The sequence below is a fragment of the Mesitornis unicolor genome, unplaced genomic scaffold (genome assembly GCF_000695765.1).
Source record: "Mesitornis unicolor isolate BGI_N332 unplaced genomic scaffold, ASM69576v1 scaffold14255, whole genome shotgun sequence".
Lineage (NCBI taxonomy): Eukaryota > Metazoa > Chordata > Aves > Mesitornithiformes > Mesitornithidae > Mesitornis > Mesitornis unicolor.
Window position 1 is genome coordinate 34,188 of NW_010186283.1, and position 25,051 is coordinate 59,238.

The 25,051-nt window shown below is 37.5% G+C and overlaps 1 protein-coding gene across 1 annotated transcript in view; it reads right to left on the reverse strand.

Moving 5' to 3' along the window:
- Positions 1 to 251: 251 nt before the first annotated feature.
- Positions 252 to 25,051, reverse strand: part of LOC104541128 (threonylcarbamoyladenosine tRNA methylthiotransferase-like) — a gene marked incomplete at both ends in the record, with an annotated part of 137,238 nt that continues 112,438 nt past the window's right edge. The window contains 2 exons of the mRNA XM_010185107.1: positions 252 to 337; positions 16,193 to 16,373. Of these exons, the coding sequence (XP_010183409.1) occupies positions 252 to 337; positions 16,193 to 16,373 (267 nt within the window). The remainder of the gene's footprint in view (positions 338 to 16,192; positions 16,374 to 25,051) is intronic.

Here is a 25,051-nt window from a genome sequence, read left to right on the forward strand (position 1 = left end):
GTCACTTTGTGTAATTTAGTGTCAGTCTATAAATTATAATTCTATGAGGTGAATGTGAGTCATTGGTTTCACAAATCAGAAAATGCTGCTTTTCAAGCCTGGCTTGAAGAAACAAAGAAACTTTTATATGATAGTGTAATTTAAGTAACATGAATACACTAGCACTTTCTATTTTATAATTTCCTCTCATTTTTGCATTAAACATGAAATATAGTTATCACAAATGTTTGGAATTATTCTTAACAACAAACATCGGTAGTATATTTTTTCTTACCTTATGATCATATGGATTGTATGAATGAAACAGCTGGGACAGATCCTTTGTTCTCTGTTTTTTCTGAAAAGTAATATTAATAAATAAACTGCATCAGAAAAGTTATAGGGAAAAGAAAAAGAACACTGATTTAAAAAGCTGTATGCAGGTACAAACACATTCTCTCCCCACTTTGCTAATGGAACTGTAGGTATGAAGAGCAGTGTATGCAGATTAAGGATATTAAATATCACAGGAAATGATTAACATATATATTAACAGTGTTAAGAACACATCCTTAATAAACACTAATCTACAGAATATCAATGGAATGTGTAAACAATTCAGATTTGTTTTAATTTCTGCACAATAAATCATAAACAACGTTTCAGAATACAGATAACAAAACTTGAAGATTAGGCTCCAATCTTGCAAAGACTTGTCTACTATTCTAGCATGTACATGCAGTCTTGCTTTATAGCTTATTAGTTTTAAAGGAAGTCAGTTTAAAGAAGAATAATTTATTATTTTTCCATTTCTTTTGATGCTAATACTCTCATTGCCTTGATTGTGGAAAATTAATAGGTGGTATGCCATTTAATGCCAAGGCAATGGGAAAAAACCTCCTCCTGTTAAGAACAAAGTTCAAAGACAAAACCTGCTTAATCCAGCTTCTACTGAAATCAATGAGAGAGCTTTCAGTGATTTCAGCAGATGTTAAATAGAATCTCTCAGCTGCATCCTATGGGGGGTGGGGCAGGCAGAGAGAGGAGAAAAACACCCTTCATCTCTAATGCAGGGAGGAGACACAAATAAGTTCAAAGTTTTATTATGTCAAAATCGACACTGACTTCATTGACGTCACAGCTTGGGAAGGAAAAGCACTGCGTGTTGGAAAATGTGTCTTGCTCTACAAGAACTCCTTGCTTGTAGTCTGTACCGCTGTCATCTCACAGCCATCATTTCTGTAAAAGTAGTTTTCCAGCTAAACTGGTAGGATCTGTTCATGTTTCCAGCATGCTGGGATCTAAATAGATAGCTGCATGACTGCAGTATTTATTTTAACTTCTGGAAACTATAGGACAATTCAGTAGATTTTGATTAAGCAAAACGAACTATGTATTTCCTTTTGTTATGCAGTTTTAACTTTCAGTGAAGTGTTCAGACACAGCAACTTAGTCATAAAAGCTCTAACTTTAGTTACTAGTATGCATGTATGACATCTGGATATTTCTGAGTCATTAAAGGTATCAGATTAAGATTACCACTTCTGTGAGGTCCCTCCTATGTTTTAGTTATGACCGGTAAAGAGTCAGGAAAAGAAAGTAGTTTTTTTACTCACTGTCCCTCTTCAAACAAGAACGGTAAATTTTGTTTTCAGTCTGAGAAGGTCATTTCTGACAGAGACAATTCTATTAAATTACCATAAGTGACACCCAACAGGACCTATTTCTCCGAGTTTACTAAGCGGCTTTAAAACTAACAAAAGGGATGCTAAAAAAGACATTTCTGTTAGCGTAGACTTTCTCAGCAATTGAACATGCCTTTGCCAAAGAAAAGATGCTCCTTAGTAGAGGAACCTTCACCCTCTAACCTCCATCAATACCTCTTTTATTTTCAATAGGAAAAAACCCCACTCAAATGAAAGCGTCAGGGACACAATCTAAATTCCATTACCACCCTAAATTACTTGTTTCCTGGTAGTACAGTTATACCCAGTGAAAGTGCCTCAAATACTGTAAAAGGGATTTGGAGAAATGTGATAATAAATTGAAAAGAGATACCAAAATGATTATTAAAATGGTTGCTTCAAAGATTTCATGTAAAATCATGGAAGAAGGCGGCAAAAGCATTTTAGTTTGGAATCTGGAGACTTCCACTAAACTTCCTGGAAAAAAAACCCCACAAAATTAAGAAAAAGTCTAATTCTTGGTTCTTCTTACTGAAGACTATCATATCCATTTTGACTGCACATAAAGTGCTTTTGAATATTTTTATTGCAATAGCTTTAATAACACTCTATAAAACTATATGACAGAAAACCTCCTATCTTTCACCCTAAGGCTCTGGCCAAAATACACACACAGCTAAACAAGATGAAGAATAAAGATGGCTTCCCTTATGCAACACATTGACATAGTCTTCCACTTTTTATTACAGAAAATTTTGTGTTCTTTCCTACCTTTCCACAAAAGGTTGAAGTTTTGCTTTTTGCACAAAACCAAAATGTATATTGCACTTTTCTGGCGATCCTCTTTTCATACTCAGGTGATAATTACCTGTCTTTAAGACACTATTAATGTGGCCTAAAACTTGTTTGCTTCCCTTTCAAGCATGGTACCGTATGTCTACAATGTTTATTGTGAAGGAGAAATACAGTACCATTGAGATATTTTTACTACAGATGACTTAGAAGCAGCTTAAATTGAATATTCTCAGTTTTTTTAATTATTAAGAAATAAAAGGGACAAAATTACTCTCCATTATGAAGGTATCACTGGTTTCCTTTAGACACAACTTTCAGCTTTAAAGAGTCTATTTTCACCTTCAATGTTCTTAGTAATTCCAGCCTAATACTGCAGCAGATCTGCAGATAGAAGGTGTCAGCCTCAATATATCGTCAGCAAAGATCTCCTGCTTTTGTTTTCCTGCTTCCATCATTTAAAATCCCTCCAGTATACGGAGCTGCCTTCAGTAACCCATACCTGTTTCCATTCAATATTCTTTTCCTTCATGATCACAGTGAATAGTAACACGTCAAGGTAACCAGATGAATGTATTTATTTCAGTTCTCTTTCCTCACCTGCCACCTTCTCCCCCATTTCTCTTCCACATACTGCTGGATCAGAATGAAAATACAATATTATTTTGCCACAGGAACCTTATTTAATTTAGAGCTTATAAAGCATCTCACACACTTGAGCATACTAACAACCAATAGCAACACTGTTTTTCTTTCAAACAAGTCTGGCAAACCACATTATCTGCTTGTGTATTATTTAATGGATTACATAATTCAGACTTAAAACCACATTTAACTTTGTGTGCCAAAGTAGAATTTTACTACAACTTTGAGACAGACTTTGAAGCAGCTTTGCAAGTATTTTCACAGTTTTCTTCCCCCGCATTTCCAAAAGCACTCAAACTCCAGCATAATAGATACTTGCAGAAGCAAACACCATGAGATTGGAGATTTCTTGTCTGAAATAAGCCTATCTAAGGCATTTTCTATTTTGACATTCTCTAACTTCACTAACATGTGTTTTCTGATCAATAAGGAAGCTGTGTCTTTCTTTTTTGCCACATTACATCTGTCCTTGGGTAGTTCCAAACTCCAAACTTTTATAAAACAGAATGGAGTTGCCAATATCCTGTCTAAAGACATCGGCTGGCCTACCTTTAATTTCCAAAGAGTTACTTGGCAAAACACCAGAGAGATGTAGCAACTACTCCAACCAAGGTACATTTAAAACCCTTGCTTGGAGATTCAATCCATAAAGCCTTGAATCTGTGTACCTATAACCACAATACAGATATGAGCCAAGCCACTGAAACGGCCACGTTATCAAAGTTTACAGATTGCTTTTTGTTCTGCAAAACGATTTTTTAAAAAGTGATCAGAAACCAGTGAACCATTTGGTTTGACCTTGAGTTATTCAGTGCACCACCCTCTTAGAAATGTACCTGAAAAAAATGTTGTGCCCCAGTCAGATTTCTTGATAAAATCATAACTGGTGTTCACTATGCTCTTGCACCCATGCCCTGTGAGGTCTGAAAGGGCAGAAGTGACAATACCTGCTTGACAAGTTTTCTACTTCCTATAGCTAACTCGCTTCTACTGATATTATTTCTGCCTTTCTGATCACATCTGTAATGAAGCATACAAAATCATTTAGGAATTAGCTAGTCTTTTTGACCTAACCTACCTGAATGACAATGTTAAAACAGACTCACTGTTCTACTTGAACTATTGATATGTGTGCATTTCAATATTTAGCTTGGTTCAAGAAATTACTTTCTAATTATTTTTGATGCATAGATGGAAAATGTCACCTAGTGAACTATGCGTTATATTCAGCAGTTTTCCTCAGTGTTCCAGGATGGTGGACATTTTTTCCAACTCCAGTTAACAAAAGAATCATAAATTCATATCTTGTATAGTCTCTAGACTTCTGTAAACTCAGTGATTCTTTCTAAAAAAATTAGAACAAAGTTTTATGAGCCCATGAAAAGTGGTTTTTGTATGAAACAGGAAAATTCATAAAACTTTATGCAGCTCTACTAATCATATTAATTTAGAAGATGATCACAAACACTAAAGTGACCCTGTCTTCAGGATCGTGGCAACACAAATAGTAATTGTTTAGTCTATTTTACAATTTAAGTAGAGATTCTTGTTTATGGAAAAACATAAAACACTTTCAAAAAACCAGCCCTGGATCTTCAGAAGACCATCTGTCAACCTATTTGAAAATAGTTTCTTGAAGTGTCCATTTTCAATTTAACTATGGGCATTGCAGTTTTTTCCTTCTTACCTTTCTTATAATTTCAGCTATGTAATACAGACTCTTCAAGCTCACATATTTTACAGCTGCTACTGAATTCTATTCCTCCTAGTATATTTGAGTTCTTTAATTTAGTTTAGGATTAATATTTGTTATTCCTGTCATTTTTTGTAATAAAATCTCCCTCTTAGTAGAGGATAAATTACACAAAATTTATTCTGAAGACTTTCACAAAGAAATCCTTGATTTCAAAAAAGGCCTTCAGCAGTCATTTATCTTGAGGGCCTTTAAACTAGGTATAGCTTGTAAATGCTCTGTCTCACTTCTGGTAGACTTTTACTGAAATTTCATAATCTATATGAGGTGGGTATTTTCTAAGGATATCACTGTAACTTATTAGGAACACAGTTTAGCTCAAAAATATTTTGTAGAACAAAAGCATCCAACAGACACTGGGCCTGGGGTATCAGTCATATTTCAAATTAGATTGACACTAAATCAGAAATAAAGTGATTGGGTATGAGGGACAGACTGATTGTGAATATATATAGTTATTGCACCCAGTTATGCAATAATATAAACCAGAATGAACTGCAGGCTACATTTTAGAAATGAAATGTAATTTATGTATGTATGTTAAGCGCAGGACATATATGGGTTTACATATAAACCCAGGACTGACCCATCTGCAGTGCACTCTTTTCCTTTTTATAATCTGGTGAGGGATCTGTGTGCTCTGTTGCACAACAGCAGCCTTGAAAGCACCAGGTTTTCCAGCATCCCAGGAAGAACAAAAAGCCAAAGCGCTCCAGAAGGTACAGTGTGGTACAAACAGTGAACAGTAACCAGTGCTCAAGTGCTTGCTGTGTGGAAGAGATCACTCGTACCCACGACACACAAATTCATCAGACTCCCCAAAATTACCCTCCTTGTTTTACCTTAATCTGAAATTCAGTCCTCCACTCTATTTCCAGTTTTTCCATGTGGATTTTCAGCCCAGTGACCGGAGGTGCAGGCGCAGCAATGAAAACAGCGCAAGATACGAGTTCCAAAGCACTCAGTGACCTGATTGACTGTGATGGCTTTGAAGGAGTATGCTTGGATTATCAAAGACAGATGAAGTTCATGAAAGGGTCACCAAGAACCCACCTCAGGATATTTCAGTGTCCTTTTCTTCCAAAGCACATTTCATGGGCCATCATAAATGTCACATGGTTTGCAAATGATAGATAAGCTTAGTCACTTCAATGACACAAAATAAAATAATGAAATCAAATGCACATTAAAAAACTTTACATGCAAACTGCAGGTTTAAAAAATATTAGAGAATTGTAAGTCTGCAGTATTTATTTTAAAAAGAAATAAATTTTAAACCGGTCTTAAAGCAGTGGCAAATTTTGTTCCTGGAGTCTAAAAAAGCAGTTATAGATAGCCACAAAACTCATACACTCAACCAGAGCCTATTTATGCTAGGCAACAAAAAATAGTAAAGTAGTAAAGCTAAAATGATTTCAGTAACATATTAGTATCAGGCCTGGATAGGTTCTTAATTTGCTGTGTTAAGTCACAAACTATTAAATCAAAATCATGTTCTCATTTGAGGAAGTCTGGAATTGCCAAAGCCAAGAGGGTTTTGGGTTTTTTTTTAAACTAATAGATTTTTCTTTTCTGCTGCATACATCCAGTTTCAGGGATTAAGTTATGGGCAATACTCCCTTATGTCTACAACTGCTGGCACTGCTTCCAGCTCTGAGAAGACTGGTACATAAAATGTATTAAAATTCTGAATTCAAAGAGAGAAAAATTTCCAGTATTACAGAACTATGATTCAATAAAAAGTTACAAAAAGACAGTTACAACTTCTCCCGTGGTTCTTCCACTTCATTATGAACCAATGAAGAGGACAAAGAGTACATAAACATAACATCCAGCTGCCATAGAGGTCACCTCTGTATGAGCTTGTGTGAACGGGTTGTATATGCATCTATGAATTTGGATAGAGTTGTAACAGAAAAGATCAGGCCACAGATAGTAAATCATACTTGCTGAAAATGTAGCACAAGAGACTTTTCCAAGGACTAGTAAGCTCTGAAGGCTAGTACTTGTGCTGAATCTGCAATAACTAACAAATTCAGAACGGCAGTCTGTTCAATCTGCCCAAGGCCACTATGACAAACAACAAAGAGTCTCAGACCGTGTCCAAGAGGCTGGTGACTCCTGCATGCAGATGGAGACTGCAGGATTACATTTAAACCTAAAGGAACAAGGATTTGTGCAAGGGACTTTACAGGCACCCACCTGAGAGCTGTAAGGTGACCCTTCACATCTGAGTCCACAGCTGGGACTGGCCTCCCAGCTGCTGCTCCACCGGTAACCACAGGTGAGCATGCGGTGAATGCCAGCGACTAAAAATGTGTTGTGCAAACAGTTACCTGCTTTTAACAATAATAGCTTGGTTCTACTAATAACAACGGCTCAATTAGCACAAGGTGTTTGAAGAAATGTTTCTTTCTTTCCCTGCCTCCCCTATCAGGGAAGAGGGAATTTACAAAACAGTCCTTAAACTACCTGTAACTTCCTAACTTGAAGCCCCAGATCAGAGTTCATAATTCATAATCACTGGTAAAGGAAAAAGATGCACACTTTTCAGCTTTTATTGCCTTCATGACATCTGTCTTACTGATTCAAGCCTTGTAATTAATGGCAGAGGCTTCCAATATACTCCATGTATGTGCATATTCGTGCAGTTTGTAGTGTGATTTAAATATAACAGAATAAATATATGCATTGAGTTTATCCTGATGACATTTTATATAAATTTCTTTTGAAGAACAATGTTATAATCTTGAAAATGTCAATGAAGTAAGTTTAGGTAGGCAATACAGAAGAATGATACACTCGTCTGCATTTTTATAAGCAATTTTAATGGATGCTAAACCATAAAAAAAACCCCTCCATGACACCACTAAACTCATTTCACTAAATTACATTTCCATTTTTAGATTTTTGAGTTTTCCTGAGAAAAAGATTTATAGTGAAAGGAGAAATTTGCCTGAGATGCTGATCACATATATATTCATATTGGAGGTAAAAATTGTTTTCTCCCTTAAAATCACCTTAGTGGTAGTTTCAGAATTCTTGCAAATTCCATTATTATTTCTGGCTTGACAATGAATTTTAAAAAGAACTCTGCCTCTTCCTCCATATGTATATTCTCCATATTTTGTTTTCCAGTGTACTTATTTTTCTTAACAACATGGCCCAGATGAAACCCATACCTGCATATTTAGGATGCTCAAATTTTCAAAGTTAATTTTTATAAAGTTTATGAGGAAGCTGTTGGTAATTTTCATTCCAATCAGTTTTTAAAAGCAAAGCAAAGTCTAAAAAAGTGGAACACCAACTTGGTTTCCCAAGTGTATTTCCAGTCTAGCTTTGAATTTTGACTTGCATTCTCAAGCAAGACAGTCATGCTCCTTGAAAGTGTAAGACTTCTATTCGACCAGGAGCCTGAAATACACCAGTGCAAGATTTAAGAGCCATGACTCCAGGCTAGAGTCCAAGTATTTCTGTCCTGTCTCAGGAGTCTGACTCTGTACAGCCCAGCTGTGACTGTGCAATTTAACTTGTTCCCCAGATTCAGCTATGATCTGAATTCTCAGCAGCTCCACAGGCAGATCATTTATAGCTTTCCAAAAGGGTACAATCTATTTTAAAAACTACTGGCTCAACTGTTTCCCACAACAGCAAAAACAGGTTTTCATTTCAGCGCCTGCTCAAATAAAGTGGTTTGAACTTGAGCTGAATCTAGCTCTAAAATAAAACTGTCTTTAAACTTCTGTAAAATTCTATTTAGTAGCTTTGTCTAACCACAAAAAGCTCTTCACAGGTAATTTTCTTCCTTTGATTTCATCACACAAACCCACAGTTCTGGCTGCACACCGAATGGTGAGCACTGTGGTAGACTTAAAGATACAGCATAAAATAAGGCAAATGTGTTGACCATCTTTAAAACAGTGGGAAAAAAGAGGAACCAGGCTTTCACAGGTCAGTCAGTTTATACAGTTCCTGGAAAAATAGGGAGAAACACACACCAAAGTATTTGTAAGCATTCAGAATGTAACATGAAGAGTCAGCACTGATTGGTCACTACTCAACAGCTGTAACAATCAAAATGAAACCCATCAGAGAAGAACTGGGTCTGTAGATAAAGCATAGATATCTTGATGGTCTGTAAGGTTTTCTGCAATATCTCTGTTGTTCTCATTTAAAAAAAACAACATAAGGAAACATGGTGTGAATAAAACTACTAGAGAGCAAGTAAAAAACTTGCTGGAAAATGTTAACTTGGAATACTTAAGTCATTCACTGACAAATATGAAGGATTATATATTGATTTTTCCTTCATGGTCTTCCTCCCCCTCCAGTCTTCACATTTTTAACTCTCTAGTCCCAAATTTGCCATAAAAGTCTTCACTGGGATCTTTATTCTGCCAGAGTAGCAAGCAGTAAATAAAAGCATACTGCTGGAAAAACTAAGTGTAGCACAGAAGTTCAGCAGTCAAACTCAGACATTAATAAGTCTTGGCTTCTCTTACACATAAAGTACATTCTGCAGGCTGCACCATGCATTATTGCATGTGTTGAGGGGGGTGCCAGGGGCCAAGCATCTTTGCTACACCAGGAGCAGTTATCACAGCTGCATCTAACTCCTGGGGCACATAATGCCATTTAGTCATAGCACTTAACAAGGGAGTTCAAAGGCAGTGATGTAGACTGAGTAGCAGCATGGCTGAATAAGCAGCATTGTTCTTTTTACTACTCAGTTTTCCTTTCTTTTTCTTCCACCTCTTGATCTCCCCAGCTCTCTTCCTTAATTTTAGAAAAATATTCCTACATATTTCCATTGTATGATCTTTGGATTGGTCACCATTAAGCCAAGGCAAGCAGGATTACCAATTCTGCTATGCCTGTGAGTATTAGAAACAAGGAAGATAGTCCCCTCCTTTCTGGGCACTGAAATCACATTAACTAATCAACACCATCTGAACACTCACTCCCTCACCTGCAGATGCTCAACAGTGCAATTGGTTCTCTGGCATATCACAGAGTACACGAAACTCTCTTATTTCTAAATCCATCCCAGATAGCAGATGCACTTTTTCCTTGCCTTAGCTGCAACTGTAGCTTCCCTAAGCACATTGTACCACATCGCTACTCCCTGACACCTGAAGCACATGCTCAAAGGCAGGAGCAGCCCTCAACTGTCATCTCTCCTTATTGTCTGCTCAACTGGAAGCTTACTCGCATTTTCTTTGATGGTGCAACTGCAAGGTTCAGCTGTGCTCCCTTTCCTTTAGAGTTGTGAACAGAGCAAAAGGTGTCCCGTGCACATGCAATGCTATTCCAGTTGCTGTCATGCTGGTCAGAGTTAAAAAGTGTTGAGGGAGAGGATAGCTAAAATTGCCTGATGCAGGCATGCGGTTATTTCTCAATCAGCCAGCGATAGTTCGGTGACACATGGACAATTGTTTATTTTGAATAGGTAAGAGCACATGAGAAGATTCAACAATTTGTGTGGGGAGTTTCAGAACTACAAAACCTGTATCCAACCAGTGAAGGAGGAATTAAATATCATAGTGTATCTGCTGGTACCCAAGAATATCTATTTCTAGTATCTTGCAGAATTTTAATCGGTGAAGACAGATATGGGGGACCTGCAGCCACTCCAGTCATGAACAGGTGTCAGAAAACTTCTTGGAGACCTCTCAGAGGGAAGCAAAAGCAAATTAGTCTAAGAAAAATAAGTAGCTGTCATAAAGGCATAAAGCACAAGATGGTTGGTTTGCTCCCCTAGAAATGGTCAAACACAACTTGTCTGGCAGACAACACTGAGAAGTTTTATATAATACTATGCTATCCTTACTAAACCCCCCCCCCCCCCAAACAAAACTCTTAGTGCAGTATGTACTGCTCCTGCAGTTGATAAATACAGTGACAGATCTAACGGATGGTTTGATTAAATGGAGGGGGATACAATGTCTGTTGATAGGTTTTTTTTTTCCCCTAGCAATGATGGGTATATTCAGCAGCTAAAATGCCCAGTATGTAGATGGATGAGGTTTTAAATTCAGGAGGAATTTTGCGTGGACACAATATTAGAAGATGGATGGGTGGCAGAGGGGCAAACCACCTGCAGTGTGGTTGGATGCACATGACACGTTCCTACAGAGAAGAAAGAGAATATAGGCCTGGTCATCCTTGAACCAAAAGCAAATGCTTGCCTAGAGCAAGTACTGCTTGGGATGAAGGCTGCTGAAAAGTGAGCTTTCAGAGACTGGGCAGACACTTTCAGATGTGAGACAAGGTTCATCATGGACATGGCATGCACACCATGTATGTACTTTTCATGTACTGAAAGACTTTAGTAACTCCCTTTTGTGGTTTAACCCAGCAGGCTGCTAAACACCACACAGTTCTCTTACACAAGTCCCCCCCACTCCCTGGTGCGATGGGGAAGAGAATCAGGAGAGCAGAAGTAAAGAACTCGTCAGTTGTTATAAAGACTATTTAATAACTAAAACAAACCAAACTTAAATAATAATAATGCCAATTAATTGTAACAAGAACAGGAACAATGATAGCAAAGCAATCAAAGCTATACTCAACTCACAAACAGCAGCCACAGGCCGTACGCCAATGGCAACACCACGAGGGAGGGGTAAGCCTCAGGAACTGAGACAGGCCACCATCACGAAGGGAAGGGAAAGGAAGGGACAGAAGGAGCCAAAGGAGTGAGGGATGAAGAAGGCAGCGGAAGGGTCATCCCCTGCAAACTTCACAATTTATAGTGAGTGTGACACTTATGGGATAGAATACATCTCTATTGGTCATTTTAGATCATACCCGGATCATCTGTCCTGGGTCACCTATCCCAGAGAGTCCTGGGACTCTTGCTTGCCCCCATTTCTCTTGTGCAGAGAGAAAAACAAACAAACAAACAAACAAACAAACCCAAAAGAAACTATAACCACAGTTGCTGGTGAAACCATGAAAAACATAATTATCTGCCAGCGAAAATGAAAACAATAACCTTATCAGCGAATGCTGCACTTTTCTCAGAAATCCAGCTCTGCTGAAACATTAAAAGGGAACTCTAAAATTCAATCCTAGCAAAACCAGGACTTTACACCCCTGCTATACACCATAAAAGAAAATATCCTGTCTCTGTCTTTATTTCTGAAGCAAACTATTTTTGAGATCAAATAATAGTTCACTTACGAAGTTTGTAACTTGGTTATTCACCTGAGCTGCGTAAGAACAGTGTTTAATGCAACTAATACAGAGAGAAAAATTTAAGGAGACAGTCTTCAGAGGAATTAAAAGAAAGGTTCAGTAGTTGACTGACATAAAATTTTCTAGCTGGGAGCAAGGTAATTATTTCATGATATATAGAAAGACAGAAAGAAAGACGTTGTAAGAGAAAGTGAATAAGTAGTCTTTTATCTAGACATCACAACGATTTTTTTTTAAATCTAGTAATTACACCAATAATTGAAACTGAATTGCTTACACTATTGAAAACACATACAGAAAGATTGGAATAAATACTGCAGTTGAGGGCAGTGTAATCATGAAGCTGCAGTCACATTATTGCTCTCAAATTAGCTGCCATCTCCTATTCTCACTGGAGATGAACCTAATTGTACCCTACTACGATGCCGATTTTCAAAATGGCTATTTCCTCATGTTATTTCCATGTGATGGAAATCAAGCTGATTCTGAGATGACGATGTCCCCTAACACTGTAAGAAATTGTGATGGATCAAATCTCAAGAACAGAGAGAGAAAGCTCCTTGCAAGTCCCCAGGCAAGTAACAGCTACCTTGAAAAAATCAAGGACAGAGAAATTAAAATTATCAAAACCTGAAGGTGTTATAAACCCTTAATTTTAGAGAAAGAGATTACTTTTTACACTTAGAAGTAAAGCATTCTGATCCATTGCAATGCAGCTAAATATAAAATCCCTACCAGATATGTCTAAATCTTACATTGCTTCTTAATATCTGAGTAGAATCTGTAATCTGAGTTAAGCAACTATCAGCACTACCATTTTTATGATTGAATCCAATAGGGAAATGGAGAAATCCAGGTCCAAAATATTACTAATGCTAATCCTAATACTAATGCTAATGCTAATACTAATATTAATACACAAAATAGTATTTCACAGTTAACACACTTCAGAGTGAGAATTTTCTCAGGCAGCCCACTGAACATCCAGACTATCTCTGAAACAATGCAAATAGCAGTAGGTGGATAAAATGGGGGTAAATGCCAAGAAAAACAGAATTTTTGGGGAAGCATTTGAGTTCTGAACAATATCTTGAATCATTTTTCATGTATATGACTCAGCATCACTGCAATTCCTTATAAAAAAAGCCCCCAAATCATGCCTAGTTTTGCTTAACTGTGCTCTAACTTTTCTCTAAACTGGAGACAGCATTTATAGTAAGGATAACCTAATTGACGGTTATGAAATGATGAGACCATTTAGACAGATGTCTGATTCTCCATGGACATTTTTTCTCCAGGAGAAACAAGAAAGGCCTGCAGCCGTAACTGTCTTTTCTGAATTTATAGTGGCAGATCTGTCCATCTGGATTAGTGTCATCTGCCCTTTTAGAAAAATATCAGTGCCTGCAAGGCTTTAAAAGATAAATTATCGATGTGAAGGAAAGATTCCATGTTGACCTGCTGATTTATATTTTTTTAAGATAAACTCAAATGAGGATTTTCTCCAAAAAGACAATTATGTTTACAACTTCCATTGAAACTATCCACTAAAAATTTGAAAGCATTAAATGTTAGTCCACAGACTATCCCTAAAAGTTATAAGGTCTTCCTGAAAAGAGCTAACTTAAAACAAACTGACCAGGCAAAAACATTATTATTGCAGCTGTGACACTTGGGCAGAATCGCTGAAGGTGTCTTGAACCAGAGTTGGAGAAGTGGAGCTCGCTAAAGTAGAGGAGTTTGCAAATAGCAATAGATCTGCCCATTGCAGAAGTATTGCAAAGCTGAAATAACACAGCAAATACATGCATTCTTTAGGAAAAAAAGACAAGAATAACAATTGTCAAATAACTTCCTCACTTATTCAGCATCCATAGTGAAAGCATATAGCCAAATTCTTTTGATATAAAGAGATCCTACAAACACATCCACTGCAGAGAATAATGTTATGGTCCTTTAAAGCACCAGCTCTCGAGCTCAGGCTGGCAATACAATGTACCACATCTACGCTCAGATGCTTGCACGTAACAGTTGGATGTCACTTTATGTGCTATTTTTTCCCTTTGAACATGCAAGAAAATAAATGCATTAACAGTAAGATGACACAAATAGTATTTTATTAAAGGATGAAGGCGTAAGAGTGCATAGTGTAGATGGTAATGTGCTACTTCCTTCTCCTAGTGGAGAAACATACATAAGTTACTCTGGGCAAGGAATGACAAATGAAATGCCTGCCTGCTCTTGGTAATGCAGGGAAGGCCATCAGCTTCTGTCTACAAGTAATGTGAATATAAAACATGAAAGATTAGCAGAAGCTCTTCCTGCTCTATTTGACTAGTTACTCTCCACTACTACAAAGAGATAAAAGAACAAAGGATCTCATAAAACAGGATTTTTGAAGGACTACAGGAAAAAAAAAGGGGAAAAAAAAGAGGAAAAAAAAGAAAAAAAGAGAAAGAAACAAAATCTATTAATTAGAGATTTTCATCAGCCCTGGATTAGAGGCCCCATCTTCTTTGAAGGCTGTAATTCACTGAAAGTGGTAAGTACTAGTGCTACAAATAAGAAGAAAGAATGAAAAACTGGGTTAAAATGACATTACCATTTCCCAAGTAACACTCCTAACCACAGAACAGCTAATGTCCTTTTAATAATTTAGCTTGTCACATATCGTCTTCCCATGGCACCCAGTTAAACAGAAGAGGGTAAGTTAACTTAAGCTCTTTGCATCTCCTGTGAAAATAGTGTGCTTAAAAACTTGTGGATGAAAGAATGCAAAACAGAAACATAATGTTTAGATTCTTAAGCTTCCTAACTTCCAGAAATCACATTTATGCATATTTTTCATTGACAAAAGTTTGTAAAAAGCATTCAAAACTAATAAAAATAATTCAATAGTGTGAGTTGGTTACACTAAGAAGACTATTTCAACAGCAGCTATTTACATTTGAAAACTCAGTATTTCCCATTATGAGATAGCCTACAATAAATGAGCAGTCACTGCTCAAGCTGTACTTCTCTAAGCAACAAAGAAGCCAAATATAATCTCATTTTATGCCTCCACCAGCTGACGCATCCTATGGAATTTGTGGTATATACTGAGAGCAAGCAGAAATACTTTCTTTAGCTTTCAGATGTATTAAGCGAAGGGATATAAGTACTGATACGTAGTTTTGACTTCATGTTAGTGTACCAGGATATATAAAGTAAAAGAAACTGTTTTTTATTTAAACTGGTGTGCATTGTTGGCTGACTTTCATTCTTATACTGATAGGAAATATAAATGTTATTTATGTCCATATAAATGAAATGAGTTGAATTATTGTACAGGCATCAGTTTTGTATACTTTCTTGTTTAGAGATTCAGATTACAAAAATTAAAAATTCATTTTAAAAAAAATATATCAAATCATACCTTCAAATGTGATTGCTGTTATTGTTGCTAAAAATAGCTGTTTTTATCAATCAAAATACAGTCAGTAATCATCTACCTTCTATATGAAAACAGGCTGTTTTACTCATGGGAATTTGAAATGAGAATGTTGGTAGCCAGGAAGGGTTCTCACTCAAGAAGAGAAAGGAAGAAAACACCTGAAAACTGAAAGATTAATTTCCAATTTCATGCATGGTCTTTAACGTGCAGGCTGGTAGAAGCAGAGTTTACAAGCAGAGTATAAGAGGAGTCTCAACAAGAAGTTGCCTGCAAATTTGATCTTTGACAAATAAATTAAAGATTATTATTGCTCTATTATTAGTACTTTGCATAGCTATTCACAACAAGCTGGAGTCACAAAAGTCTTAAAATAGAGAAAAAAATCAATATGCATAATCAATCAGCTACCGCTCTTGGCACTCATTCAGCCAAAACTTGATAAAAAGAACATGACTTCAGGACAACCACTACTTTACCCTTCCTAACAATCTGAACATAATTTATATAGGAAAACATGTTCAGTGATCTAGCCAATTTCCAAAGGAAATTCAAAAAGTATTTCACTTATTGGAATGAAAAAAAAACAACCCAAACTTTAACTGAATCGTAGCATAGTTCTGCAGAAAATCTATGTTTTCATGTACTTGTTTTATTTAAAGACATGTGAGCGCACTGTGAACAGTGGCACAAGAAAATGGATCTTACCACTGCAGCTGGAACTTGATGCATTTTTGCAGCCGGGGTTCCTGGGCGTGGGTAAAATTGATTAATAAACAAGCTCGGAAACCTGTACTGTTCTACGAGTTTCATTGTTTCTTGAAAATCTTCATCTGTCTCTCCTGGAAAACCACAGATGACGTCTGTAGCAAATGTTATTCCAGGCACTCTGTAAAGAAAATAAAAAGGAAAACTGAACTAAGGACATGTAAAAGTCTTGTTCCCTTGAAACCTGGTATACATAGAATTATAACCCCTCAACTTTATCTACAGAAATTGAGACCTAAAATGATCTTTGGAAAAATATAGTGACATTTTAAAGGCATTGCTTGGTAACAAAATACACACTTGGTACTCAGCCGAGGTCACACGAAGTAGAAGAAAGGTATTGCAGAAAATACTGGATTAGGACAGAAGAGTGAAAACATCTGGACCAACTTCTCCTTCATTTGAAATTACAGGTGATCAGCAGAGCTAGTAAACTTCTTGAATTCTGATTGCTTAATCCACAAAATGTGTAACTTCTGCGACTTAGCCACCAGAATATATAAACTATGTAATGCATTATAATGCTGCTATCGAAGTGGAACAGGATATCAAAAAAAGGGGAACTGGCATGCCATATAACCCAGCAATTTTGAACAAAATTGGCTTTGGAGCCAAAAAGACATCTCTTGGTCACAAGTTAATTTCTAACTCAGTACTCCATAAAATCAGTCTATGCATTGCTTTAAAAGGAAAATAAAATACCCAAGTTTACAAATGCACAGGCACCGAGCTCTCATGTTATTTACCAAGGTCAACATTCCCTAACTGTTCCCCTTGGACTGCGTACACAGAGCCCTTACGCGCAACAGCTTCAGAGAGCACAGCTAAGAGAGGCAGCCAAGAGGCGCAGCAGTCGGCACAGCAGGGGGGTGCACAGAGGGAGGCCTCAGCTGGAATTGTGCCACAGTTACAGTCTCCAACAGGATGGTAATACATTACTGGGCATTTTCTCCAGTAGATGCTGGAGGAGCCATCCCTGCTAGGGTTGCAGCTTGCACCCAGACTGAGTTTCAGATGGTGGATGCAGCCCTCCAAGTCCCAGGGGCCTTTCTCTGATGCCAGGAGATGGGCCTCTGTCCTGCAGGAGCTGTGCCTCCAAGTGGAGGAGTTATGGGGGGAAGTGAGCTGGTTGCACAGCATCAGAGAAGACAGCAGGATCTTTTCTGCAACTCAAAAGCTTGAAGAGCCTCAGCCCCCATTTGCAATAGAGAAGCAGGTAGTGTCAACCCCCACTAACAACGGAAGGAAAACCTCTGGAGAAGGGGAAGGATGGAAGACAGTGACCTCTGACACCACGAGGAAGGTTCTTGACCCACCTGATGGCTTACAACTGCAATATAGGTTCATCACCCTCAAAATCCTGGTTGAGCCATATGTGCCAACCAGCAAAGCATCTGGTCCTCCAAGCCCTCAAACCACACAAGACTACCAGGAAGAAGAGTCATCATAACGGGTGACTCCCTGCTGTGGAGGACACAGGCATGCATCTGTCGACCCGACCAACCATCTACAGAGGTGTGCTGTCCAGGGGCCAGGATCCAGGATGCTGTGGGGCTCATCTGGTTCTCTGACTACTACCCCCTGCTCTTATTTCATGTGGGCACAAATGATACTGTTAGTGGAAACCTGGACAGTATTAAAAGTGACTACAGAGTTCTGGTGGGCAGTAGTCAAGGGCATGGGGGCTCAGGTGGTGTGCTCCTTGTCAGGAAGCACTCTTTTACTGAGGGTGACTGAGCACCAGCACACGTTGCCCAGGGAGGCTGTGGAGTCTCCCTCCTTGTAGATACTCTAAAGGCATCTGGACATGGTCCTGGGCAATTGGCTGTAGGTGGCCCTGCTCGAACAGGGGAGGTTGGACAAAATGACCTCCAGAGATTTCTTCCAACCTTAACCCTTCTGTCCTTCTGTGACATGGCCCAGAAAAATGAGTCTTACAATCAAAAGATTACTGCATGGTATTTACAGAGCATTCTATGGGACCCAGGAGTTACCAACTCAGTTTTCCAATCTGACTCCAGCCAGCTAGATGACCACTGTCCTGTGAGAAATTGGAAAACCACAGCACTGCGTTGCATTCAGCCTGATTGTGTGAAGTGTAAACAATGATAAACCCCTTCTGCAGAGAGGCAGAAATGTATAGTGCTCACAAGTGCTCCGTGCTCCCTACTGACACAGATGGACCTGTTTCTACAGCAAAGAGTTGATACTACACTATCAGCGACAATGATGAACTGAAGAAAATATGATTTATGAGGAAAAGTAAGAACCCTATAAAGATACTGGTGGTATCTGACTTAAAGCTGGCCCTATTTCCCGTGTGGGGAAGAGATGAGATGACTTCCAGAGGTCCCTTCCAAACTAAATAATTCTTCAGGTCTTAAGTAAACTACAAGCAAGGGAATAGTTGAGACAGATTCTTCTAGAAGTGAATGGTATAAAGACCACTGCCACAAGCAAAGCTCACATCTGAGATTAAGAAGGGGTCTCCAAGACTGTCTCCAACCTAAAGAAATGGCTAGAAGGCTTCTCTTCCCCTCACCAGGAACTGTAGATACAGATGCATGTAATCCAAATGACATTTATAAAGCACTTAAAACGGCCAAAGAGAACTATAATTTCTTATTAGACAGTACATCACCACAGAAAAAAATAATGCTGTGGTTCCATTGGGAGAAGAAACTCGAGTTTGAATAGCTGAAAGAAAAACTTGCTGCAACAATGAGTTCTACTGGAACAGGAGCATCTGTTGGCAAAAGACTCAAGAAAGGGAAAGTAGAGAATATTGTTCTTAGTAATTTGATTAGGTGCAATATTAGAGCATGCATAGCTTATGTTCACCACAGCCGCTTTCGTACAAACAGTATATGGCCGTAAATACCTTTTGCGACTTTTTTTTTTAACTTAAAGGAAATAATTTTTTATTTCAGTACTGGCAATGAGCTTATATTAAAGCAAATGCCTTGGCCTCCTTTTTACATATATATATATATATAATACTATATATTGCATATATAGCTAGCTGCACAGGAATTTATGAGACATTAAATTATTGGAATCTTCTTTCATCTTTTCCTTATGAAAAATCTCCACAAAAACCCCAAAATTCTTTCAATTCCATTTTGAATTCATGAATTTAGACTTCATCGTTTCAGATGAAGTTAAAACATGACATTTGAATGCCAAATCAAAACCAGTATAAAACTGAACATTTTCAAGGACTTGGTCCAATAATCGTAAGTAGGAAATACAAGCTGAATATTGCACAGAACAGCAAAAATCCCCAGAGCTGCTGGCTAAACAGCCTCAATTACTCTTGCTTTCTTAAGACTGACAAACTGCAGGATATGATGTTCTGCTTGATATCAAATAACAATAAGATTCGTTAGCTTTAAGGACTGAATGAACAGAGGAGCACTGTATTCTGCAACATGACTTTGTTCACATTGCAAATATCTTGTGCAGTAACAGTAACCTTCTGGAAGAAAAAGTACATTACTTTATAAATCAATATCACATAACATCAGCTGCCATTTCTCAGAACATGAACAGAATATTCATTAAGTTTGACAAAACCATTATAATGAAGTTATTTTAAACATCTTAATGACACTGTTGGCAACAGTCAAAGCATTTATTACCAATAGTAGTAGTAATACCATCCTTTATAAAGGTTTGGTTGTTTCTATAGCAACATGAATTATAAGGTCCAATCAAGCCAGATACAATAAAATATGCTCTTTTTCTCCATAACGCCAGTTGTCATTCAGTCAAAGGAAATTACATATTTTAAAAATTCATAAACTCTACAAATGTCTGAACTCCATTTGGTGATAAGGTGTTAATTATCTTAGTAATTAGATTTCTTCCTGGATGGAATTATTACACACAAAGAAAAGCTAGAGTATGAAAAGAGAATAAGGACTAGAGCGTATTCAGCAACAGCAACTAATTACAGTGCAATCCAGTATGACTGCTTAAAATATGACATTGCATAGCGCATTTTTACACCACTCTTGATTGTATTGTTTAAAAAGTAGTTTTGAAAGGGGAGAAAAGCAGGAGGTTTCACTCAGAATAAAATCCAGTTACCGACAAAAATCAAGCTCTTAGCCTTTCTCAATGCATTGATGAACAAAAATAAGTACAATTAGTTCCGCATGCAAAATATCATTCCTTAATGAAGAAAGAGGGAAAAAGACATAATTGTGGAAATATACAAAACACATATGCACTTGAAAATTAGAGTGACCTTTGCTCTGACAGCCTGATAGAAAGCAGCACGAAAACCCTCATTGTGTACATTCAGATGATATTTAAAATATTGTCCCAGCAATAAAAGAGAATGCAAAGTTACACAGGAACCAATTTCTTGTGCATCAGCCAATACTAAATTGTTTCGTGAAATGAAATGCAGTTTATCAATTCTGAAGTAAACAAAGGAAAAACTGCTGAGCACCCCCAGTAAGCATTTTGTAACATTTATTACATAAATGCATTTACAGCAAGTCTAAAAATTCAATTGCAGCAAATGTTTTCTAGGGTCAGTAGAGAAGCTCCACAACACATTGTTCAGTGAACCAAGAATACACAGTGGTCCTTATGAAAGACAAAATTATTTTTAAAAAGCAGAAAGTTGCTTCAAACAGGAAGCCTGGATGCTCTTTACAGCCAAGCTAATGAAGGTGGTCATTCTGTTTCAAAGCCTCTGAGCACAAAATGACTTAAACTTTGCCAGCAATTTAAAACCCTTATAACTCTGACAAACACCTAGAAAAATTGCGTGCAATCATTTTATCTGGCAATCATAAATTCGGCAAGATTTTTTCTCTGAATAGGTACTATCACCTCCATTCCCTTGACTTTAGAAACCAGGAAAAAACCCAGTTCCAAGTCAACTCTCAATTGGAAGATTTTACAACAAAATTGTATAATTTCAGAAAAAAAGAGGAATTTGAGGTATAATCAATGCCATGTACAAGATAATACAGCCCCAATACTTAGGGTTCCTCAACATTCTCTCCCATATGTCCCTCTACATAGATAAATCCCTTCCATCTACTCAAGCAGATTCATGCTCTGTCATCCCGAACCAGACCAGCAATACAATCACCATAATCCTGGGCGGTTCCAACCATCCACAAAGCAGCAGCGACTTCATCTTACAGTAAAAAGGGGTCCGTTTTAGTGTGATGCTGTAAGGACCAGCAGACCTAGAAAGGATCATGAGAGGACAGACATCCAAAACCACACAGAAAGGAGGAACAAATGTGTTTGAAGGGGGACAGAAGAAATGCAACATCTTACCCTCTACCTGAAGAGGAATCCAGTTAGCCTCTTGGGCCAGAGAAAAAAACCTGTTCTATCTCCCAAAGAAGTGGCTGATGCCTAAAAGTAAAGATGTGGGTAAAGTAAAGAATATGCTGTGGCTAATTACTGCCTTAAGAGTTGTCTCCTCACAGCTCACAGGTATCCAAGTTAGTCCTAAACAAGCCCAGGAAAATAAATCAGTCTGAGGTGAGCTCCTGGAGCTCGGTTTGCTCAGGTATCTCAGGGGATTAGTTACATGTTAGAGAATGCAGAAACTGGACTGGCAGTAACAGAGGAGTACAGCAGATCTGGCAGTGACAGCTACCACAGAGGAATTCACCTTAGAGGGAAGTTAGAGAACTCTTGATGGAAGGTAAGTGGGGAGGGAAATGCAAAATCCCTGGTCATTTGATGTAGGAAAGAAACAAAAGTGTCACACTACCAAAAATAAAACAGTAAAAGAACTCCCTGTTTTCACAGAGCAGGATGTCTAGGAAAACCAGCAGCAAATGTGTGAAACTTGCTAGGATTCAGGTGTTACATGGATCATTTCCTGTGGCTTTAGTTACAGAAAACATTTCCTTTAGCAATAAACATTACAAACCTAATCCATGGTCAGGGAAGAAATTATGTAAAGGAGCTAAAATGCAATTCATCAGCACCTTCACCTACTCACGTGACCGCCTGAAATCGTTTTGCATGTTCACATATTCTTCCCACTTCCCTTTCAGCAATTAACATTTAAATCCAGCAATGACTTAAAGCCAACTTGCTCTGAACCTCCCCCACCTCCATCCCTCCCAGTATAACAAAATACTGGATTAGAATAAATAGCTATATATATTATATATATATATATATATAGCTATATATAGCTACATGAATATATTTAATCTGCATGTTCTTACAGCAAGGTACAAGAACTGTCTAGGAAATCTACAGTAATTAAGGTCAAAACGAAAAATGTGATGACCTAACAACATCTTGATTCATAAACCAGAGATCTGCTTTGAAAAAATGTTAGGAAAACAAAAGTGGAATTCTTATGAAAATAAAACCAGTCTTCACTGTAATGTTACTGCAGCCTTCTATGTTATATTTTAGAACTTTTTTGCAGTATATGCCTGTTTAGGGAACCTGCAAATGAAAAGAAGTTAATGGATGAAATAATTTGAAGGTATCTGAGAGTTTCAAGCACATTTACAGAACCTGACAGACACCTCAACATGCCATTTTGTGCTGTGTTGGAGCTGAAGGAGATATTTGCATCTTCCCCACGACCACACACAGTCCTCCATAAGCTCTTTTCCTCCCGCTCTTTCTTTTTTCTCTACAAGGCCTGGTCCTGTGGGATTTCTGACTTGAACGTGAATTGCTCACTGAGGAGTCACAGGAGCTAGAGCCAGCACAAGAGAAACAGACTGCCCAGCTGGAAGCGCTGCCTCTTTCAAAGGCCGGTAACAACATGAAACCTCACCCTGCCTCTCTCTCTCTCTCGACTATATGGAGATTAACCTGAGAATTAAGCCACAGGACGTTCCCCACACTTTTAGAAAGAGTACTTTCAGTCCACTTCTGATCTGAAATCCTCCTGCACTTCTCACTCTCTCCATGAACTATGAATGGAGCACAGCACAAATATACCCCTAGTTTACGTGTCTGGAGTTAGTAAACCTGAACATGATTTCTGAAGCAGGGGGTTTTCCATCTTTTTCAGTTTATGATTTACCCTAAATTATGCAATGGATGAACAGCCTTCTAATAAAGAGATATCCACTGACGATGTTTTTCTTAGCAATTTTTTCCATATGCGTTTAAAAGTAGTGTGGGATGGACAAGCTCAAAACCTCTGTGGCAGAAAAGAGAGCTCTTTTAAATCCTCCTATCAATTGCTCAACTGATTTACACATGGAGTGAAACTGGAAAGTACCTCGGGGTTCAATGACAGTAGACTTTTCATTAACATGCCTGCGTGAAGCCTTTTAAATTATAACAGACCGAGCCTTATGGATAGATGTAAACTATCACTTGGTAAGACTGCTTACCCAAATGCAGATACATAGATATATAGATAGACAGATAGATAGATAGATAGATAATGAACATTAATTATTAAGAAAATTAAATGAAGGAAAACATGCAGTAGAACTGAGTTCACCGAAGAACTTATGTTATTAGTTCAAATATGAAATTCTATTTAATGCTGCCATTTCCTTTTCCAGTGTTCAGTTGCTCTAGACACATAACGACATCATCAAAATTATCAGGACAAACAATGGGAGTTTTTGCAGCTGAATATAGGATAAGCAGGGAAGATCCAATCATGACTTCTGAAGAAAGAGATTTAAACTACTACTATAAAATTTAGCAGTAGAAGTATAAATGACAGGACAGACATTACACAGGCTGGAATATGTTCAAAAAGAACAGAGAGATGGCAAGACAGTGGAGTGAACATGGCCACGGAGTCAGAACTCAATAAAATAAATATAAATAATGTGAAAGTAGTACCCATTTTCACTCCTCTATAGTCAGTATTAATATTTTTGATTTCAAGCTTTGTTTTAGTCTGAGGGACCTTATGTTTGCTTCTATCAAACTGTCGATCAGATCAAGACAATTGAAAAGATGGATTTACTGCATTTTGACTCAATTTCTATTAAATGTGTAATAAACTGTATTTGAAAAAAACTAAATGTGTACTACATCCAATAGTGTCAGATACAATCACATACTGAGAAATGTGTGAAAGCTGTAGCCTCTCTCTGAAAAAGAAAGCTTTTTTATTCGGTGCAAGAAAATAGTTTAATAAACTACCATGCTTAAATGTCATTATTTTTAACTGTGTTGCGTATTAGTTGTTCAGACTTTCTGTTTTGATTACTTTTACCAAATTTAGACCTGTTTACGGTGTATATATTTCTATTAAATACAATAGCATGAGATTCCACCCTGGCAGGACACCTGCTAACATCTTTTATTCATGTACGTGTTCTCACCACAAAGCAATTACACTATTTCAAATATTTTAAAATGCTCTCTATTACTGCCTAACACAAATTCAGGTTGTCTCACAAATCATTTCTCCTTCACCTCGCAGCTTGCCTGCATTAAAGTGAAGATAACTTTATGTTGTTATTGTTTGTAATAGTCTATAATGGTTTCATTTATAAGTCAACTCACTCATTTACTTTCACTCAACTATTGTAACACTGAATACCAGCAGACATTTAAGTTAAGTCATATTTTGCTTATATGAGTAAAATGCATAATTTAAAAAATTTTTTTTCACCACTTAGATCCTATCTCTCTGAAGTGGATGCCTAAGACACAACAAACCACACAAAGAAACTATAATGCTGTATTGTTTATATGCTGGTTTAAAAAACAAGCAAACAAACAAACAGACAAACAAACCCCAGAGGACCACACAGAAACCCCCAGAGTATTTCTTCAGAGTATCTTTGCAGATTTCCCTGAGGAAAGGTG